The 6740-nt window shown below is 48.3% G+C and overlaps 1 protein-coding gene across 1 annotated transcript in view; it reads right to left on the reverse strand.

Annotated features, from left to right (window-relative positions):
• Positions 1-3805: 3805 nt before the first annotated feature.
• Positions 3806-6740, reverse strand: part of Selenov (selenoprotein V) — a 3345-nt gene continuing 410 nt past the window's right edge. Inside the window, exons 3-7 of the mRNA XM_048791247.1 lie at positions 6204-6735; positions 4326-4350; positions 4154-4207; positions 3978-4049; positions 3806-3883 (exon numbers count right to left, since the gene is read on the reverse strand). Coding sequence (XP_048647204.1) covers positions 3806-3883; positions 3978-4049; positions 4154-4207; positions 4326-4350; positions 6204-6735 — 761 coding nt within the window. The remainder of the gene's footprint in view (positions 3884-3977; positions 4050-4153; positions 4208-4325; positions 4351-6203; positions 6736-6740) is intronic.

Consider the following 6740-nt stretch of genomic DNA (forward strand, 5'->3'; position numbering starts at 1 on the left):
AAAAAAAAAAATATATATATATATATATATATATATATATCTCCTAACCCTTTATTCCTATTGCCAATGTTTTTGCTTCCCCTACAGCCAGCTTGAGATGGGTTTTCTCTTGCAATCAGAACAGTTCTGATCTAACAACAACAGAAGCTGTCACTTATGGAAGGAGGTCTTTGGTAAATCTTTCACCCAATTTCAGCCTGGTGTGGCTGGTGGACCCAGGATTTGAGCCTAATCTCTGTGACCTTGGAAACTGCATGTATAATCACCACCACATTCTGCATCATATTGGTAGGTGTGAGAAACAGACCTCTCACCTGCCTCCCCAGGCCCCACATGGCAGAAAAAAAAAAAAAAAAGAAGAAGAACCTACCAAGCCAGCTAGGTGACACATGCCTGTAACCCCAGAGGCTCAGGAGGCTGAGGCAGGAGGATTGCAAATTCAAAGCCTCAGCAAAAGAGAGGTGCTAAGCAACTCAGTGAGACCCTGCCGTAAATAAACTACATAAAAGGGCTGGGGATGTGGCTCAGTGGTTGAGTGCCCCTGGGTTCAATCCTCAGTACCTCCCCACTCCCACACAAAAAAAGAACCTACCAAGAGCCCTGCACATAGTAAACTTTTTAAAGCCTGTTTATAATTGTTTAAAAATAGCCATTATGGGTCTGGGGCTGTAGCTCAGTGGTAAAGTGCTTGCCTGGCAAGTGCGAGACTCTGGGTTCAATCCTCAGCACCACATAAAAATAAATAAATAGAGGTGTCCATCTACAACTAAAAATGTTTTTTTTAAAAAAATAGCAATTAGGGTGGTTGGGGATGTGGCTCAAGTGGTAGCGCACTCGTCTGGCATGTGCGGGGAACTATGTTCAATCCTCAGCACCACATACAAATAAAATAAAAGATGTTGTGTCCACTGAAAACTAAAAAATAAATATTAAAAAATTCTCTCTCTCGGGGGCTAGGGATGTGGCTCAAGCGGTAGTGCGCTCGCCTGGCATGTGTGCGGACCAGGTTCGATCCTCAGCACCACATACAAACAAAGATGTTGTGTCCGCCAATAACTAAAAAATAATAAATATTAAAAAATTAAAAAATAAATAAAATAAAAAATTCTCTCTCTCTCTCAAAAAAATAGCAATTAGGGGTTGGAATTGTGGCTCAGTGGTAGAGCACTTGCCTAGCACACATGAGGCACTGAGTTCAATCCTCAGCACCACACAAAAATGAAATAAAGATATTGTGTGTCCACCTACAACTAAATATAATATTAAAAGCCATTAGACCATGTAGATCTTATCTATATCCTGAGTCCATAAACCACTGTGAAAAGATCTTTTTGAGACACTTGAGTAGATATTAGATGGCATTAAGACATTTCTTTTCTCTGGGTGTGATCATGGCCTTGTATTTCCATCTTTAAACGTTATCTATTAAAGATGCAGGTGGAAGAATTTAGAGCAGAAATAACATGAGGTCTGGAATATACTTTAAAATACTATAGTGGAAAAAAAAAAGGAGGGGAAGACAGATAAAATGGACAAGAGAAAGTAACAGTTACCTGGGAGATGGGTACAGTAAGTTCACTATACGATTCTCTTGGTGTCAAACTTCCACCCAATTTTTTTTTTTTCTGTCGTGCTGGGGATTGAACCCAGGGCCTTGTGCTTGTGCATGTGATGCAAGCACTCTACCAACTGAGCTGTATCCCCAGCCCCCAATATATATATATATATATATATATTTTTTTTTTTTTTAAATTACAGCCTCCATTTATAGAAAACTCTAGAGAAATTCAAACCAATCCATGGGGACAGAAAGCCAAATTAGGGGCCTGGGATGGGAGTAGAGGTAGGGAAAATGACAGAAGTTCCTGAGGAAACTTTTGTGGGAGTTGAAATATGTTTATTATTTTGATTTAGTTGGTGGCTTCACGCTTGTACACTTGAAACACTAGTTTTCTTCATTGCTTACACCTCAGTAAAGTTGAAAATAAACAATACGTGTGTGCATGCACAACAAACTACTAAATCAGTAGCAGCTTGCAAAGGTATGTATATAATAAATGCCTTTATTTTTTATTTTTAATTTTTTAGTTGTCAATAGACTTTTTTTTTTTTAATGTGGTGCTGAAAATCAAACCCAGGGCCTAGCACAGCAAGCACTCTACCACAGAGCCCCAGCCCCAGCCCTAATAAGTGCCTTTAAAAATCCAGTTTTGTGGGTTGGAGTTGTAGCTCAGTGGTGGAGTGCTTGCCTAGCATGTGTGAGGCCCTGGTTTGATTCTCAGCACTGCATATAAAAAATAAATAAAATAAAGGTCCATCTGCAACTAAAACACACACACACACACACATATATATATATATGATATATATTTATTTATTTTCCAGTCTTGTGGGGGTGGAGATGTAGTCCCATGGCACAGCACTTGCCTAGTGTGCACAGGGCCCTGCGTTCCATCCCCAGCACAGCAATAACAACAAAAAGTAATTAAATTTAAAAACACAACATTTTTTTTTAATCCAGTATTGGGGGCTGGGGATGTAGCTCAGTGGTAGAGTGCTTGCCTAGCTTGTGTGAGGCCCTAGGCTCAATCCTCAGTATCATAAAAATAAATAGATAAAATTAAAATCCAGTATTGAAGCAGGGCACGGTGGTGCAAGCTTACAATCCCAGAAACTCAGGAGACTCACAAGTTCAAGGCCTGACTCAGCAATTTAACAAAGCTGTCAGTAACTTACCAAGACCCTGTTTCAAAAAAAATAAAAAGGGCTGGGGATTTATCTCAGTGGTAAAGTGCTCCTGGGTTCAATCCCTGTTGGGTGCAGAGCAGGCTGAACAGATGTTGGCTGCAAGATAGCCCACGCACTCAAACCCCCCTCTATCTGGTCCTTTATCACCTGTTTGCCTCAAGTCTGAACATTCAACCCTGCTTAAGGCTGAACACTTAACCCCCCCTTGGGCCAACAAGGCAGCTTGCAGACCCAGAGGCCCCATTAGATTTGGGCTATAAAAACTCCCTCCTGCCAGGCCCCCTCTCTCTTGCTCTTTATCTTTCTTACGCGCGCTCTCTGTCTCTCTCTTGCTCTTGCTCTCTCCCTGTTCATCTCTTCTCTTTTCTCTCTCTCTCTTTCCTTCTTTCCTTTCTCTTTGTTGCACTGCTGCAATAAAGATCTTTTGGTTGCTCTGAGTGTTGTGGTCACTTTCCTTTCAATCCCCAGTGCCAAAAAAAAAAAAAAAAAAGTCAAATATTGGTGGCCAATAAGTTATGGTGCATTATACTAATATCTTAGAACAGTGTTTCCATTAGAACTTTCTGCCAGGATGAGTTATTTGTCCTGTACCTGTAATCCAACCCAATAAACTAGCCACACATGTGCCTGCTGAGCACTTGAAATGTAGCTAGTACAACTCAGGAACTGAATTTGTAATGTAGTTAATTCTAACTAATTTAAATTTACAAGTGATGCTGTTATTGGATAGCACAGCTTTACAACTAAAAGCTAACAACAACAACAACAACAAAAAAGCAGGCTCTTTGTTTAGGGGGAAGTATATTTGACATCCACTGAGCCCTACTTGGAACAAGTACTATTTGCTACCTGATGGGAGTCATCTCTTGAAATCACCTCAACAGATGAGAAAACTGAGGCTCAGAGGAGAGTTTAGGTAACTCGTGGTGACTACAGCAGTGAGGACCAGCTGAGCTAGAACCCTAGATGGGGCCCTGTCCTGCTCACCTGACACCCCAAACCCAGCCCTCCAACTCCTCTGCAGGATCTCACTCACCTCCAGCTCCACCATTGCCTGCTACCTTTTCCTGATCTTCTCATCGATAGCGTTCACAATTTTCTGAAGTCTGGTATCATCCACAAAGCCATCACCATTCTGGGCACAGAGGGGAAAGACTCAGATACGTCTCCCTCCCCCAGGCTCCCAGCCCCACCCTCCTTCCCTGTGCAGGCCTCTTGTTCAGAATCACCTTCTTGGAATGGACCAGTTTCCCTTCCACAAACACTTCAAACTCCCCTGTAGCCTGGGCTACCTCCTCGTCCTGGGAAGGAATGTTGGGATGGGGAAAGGCTGAGCGCTCCCCTCCAAGCCCTGGAGGGTGGGAAGCGCTGACGACCCCACTCCCCAGCCCATCAACACACTTACAAAGTGCAGGAGATTTGGAAATTGCTGCTCCAGACTCTTCTTCAGTAGTATATACTGAGGAAAGGAGATGAGATCGTAGGTTCACAGGGTTATGGGGTCACAGGAAGGGAAACCAACTCCTCCCGGTTTTCATGTCCCACTCTCTCCCCACCTCCAAGGCCAAACTACTCACCCGAAAGCTATAGCTTCAGAGGCCACTAGAAGCCGAAGGCAGTGAGTGGGAGGGAGGCAGAGAGAGAGTGGGGGAGGGGGAAACACACATCAGTACTTCCCAAGGTTCCCCAGGAACGCCTGAGTCAGATCACCTCCTCCCCTTGCTCAGAACCCTCCCCTGAACCATCTCACTCAGGGGAAGGGACCACAGTCTGCCCCTTGGCCCAGAAGTTGCATTATGACCTGTCCTGTCATCCCTCTGCCCCATCTCCTCCCCCTCTGTCCTACATTATTCACCCCGTTCTGCCCAGAGGCCCCCTAGCTGGTCTTCTGACACCGGGGCACCCACTGTGGTTCTCTCTGCAGAATGCTCCTCTAGTGCCCAGCTGGCTCCTTCTCTTCCCCTCCTTCAGGTCTTTACTCATATCAGCTTCTCAGTGAGGCCTTCCTGACCAGGCCAGCTAAAACAGCAACCCCCAAACCAGACATGGTGATGCACACCTGTAATCCCAGCAGCTTGGGAGGCTGAGGCAGGAGGATTGCAAGTTCAAAGCCAGCCTCAGTAACTTAGCCAGGCCCTAAGCAACTCAGGGAGACCCTGTTCCTAAATAAAATACAAAAAAGGACTGGGGATGTGGCTCAGTGGTGAAGTGCCCCTGGGTTCAATTCCTTGTAACCACCACCACCACCACACTGCAACACCAAAGATGCCTTTTATCCATAGCACTGGTCCCCTTGTGGGACCTATTTATGGTTTATTGTCTCCTCTCCACCCCCGCATGCCAGCAGCACCAAGACAGGGACCCTGGTCTTGTTCGCTCCTGTATCCCCGACGGTACAAACCACGCCTGAGGCATGGTAAGCACCTAAGAAATTGGTTGTTGGATGAGTGAATTAATGAACCCATGGAGTCAGAGAAACCTGTAGAGAGGAGAAGATGGGGCGAGAAGAGCACAGGAGACGAAGGAACCAGTGGAGCTGGGGAAGGGGAAAGGCACACGTCACAGGAAAAAGAGCCACAGCGAGTTGGGAGAGAGAGGAGAGCTGGAGAGACACCGGGCAGAGACAAGAAGAGTAGAAAGACAGGGAAAGACAGGGTGCAAAGAGGCCTCGGGGCAGAAGCCGCACCGGGATCAGAAAGGAAGACTGTCTGAGCTGCATTCAGCCCTGGGCCCCAGAGGAGGTCAAGGAAAGTCATTACTGTTATTTTTGTTCTAACTGTTGATTCAAAGAGAGGCTTAGGCCTCCGCACAGCCTCCAGCCTCCTCCAGCCCCCTCCAGACTTCGCACCGGCTGCTCCGGCGACTTTGACTACCCCTCCCCCACGCTACACTTGCCGTCGCCTCCTCCTAAGTGTGGAGTGTCAGCTCAAGAGTCACCTCTTGAAAAGGGGTGTTCCTGAACGCGCAGTCCTAAAGTGCGCTAACCCCTTGTCCTCCCTCAGGGAGCTCATTTCCATGCACCCTGGCTTTGGGCTGCACCACCGGACCTCGCGCCAAAGGAGCAGAACGAATCCCGATGCTCAGCACCGTATTCCCAGCACGGACCTGGCACGCGGCAGGCAGAGCGCTGGGAAGTGAGTGATAAAGGAACGAGAGGCAAGAAGAAGCCACGAGGCAGAAATCACACGAATGAATGAATGAACGAATGAATGAATGAATGAATGTGAACGGATGAAGCTCAGAGCCCGAGCAGGAGTTTGAACCCGCCCCAAACAGGAGGATGGGCGGGGCTAAGCCCACTGCGGGGTGAGGGGGGGGGTGCTCTGTATACTTTGAGGCTCCACCTGACTCCTCCTCCTCGCCCAGCCCGGGAGCTCCACCCCCACAGCCCCAGAGCCTCCCCGACCCAGCCCTACGTGGGGAGGAAGGCAGGTGTGGGCAGGCGCGTCCCTCACCAGTAGGTCACTCGAATCAAGATCTTGTTCTCCATTTGGAAGTTCTCATTGGTGGAGGCGACTGCGTTAGTAGAAATGGAGATGGACAGCCGGCTGGTCCCCGGGATGGGTCCAGAAGTGGGGGGATCCGTTGACTGGGTGGCTGCTAGGTCTTCCTTCGCAGTGGATCTCTGTACGTTAAAGGCCAAAGGAGTGGACGCGGGAAAGGGTCCCCGGACGGACCCTGCGAGGCTGCTGAAGGATGGGAAGTGCTTTGGGCCCGGCGTGGGCGCAGGAGTCTCGGCAGGAGACTCTAGAGCAGGTTCTGCGGGCGGATCCAAATGTAGGGCTGGGGTCGCGGGCGATTCCTTAGCCGGAACCGCGGCGGGGATCGGGGCCCGGACCCAGGACGGTGCTGTGGCTGGAGCTGGGGTTGGGGCTGGGGCTGGGAACCGGACCGGAGTCGGGGTCCAGACCCAGGCTGGGGCTGGGGGTGGAGTTGGGGTTGGGGCTGGGTTCGGGACCGGAGTCCGGGTCGGGACCGGGGCTGGGGCTGCA

This window comes from Marmota marmota, unplaced genomic scaffold (assembly GCF_001458135.2).
Source record: "Marmota marmota marmota unplaced genomic scaffold, marMar, whole genome shotgun sequence".
Classification (NCBI taxonomy): domain Eukaryota; kingdom Metazoa; phylum Chordata; class Mammalia; order Rodentia; family Sciuridae; genus Marmota; species Marmota marmota.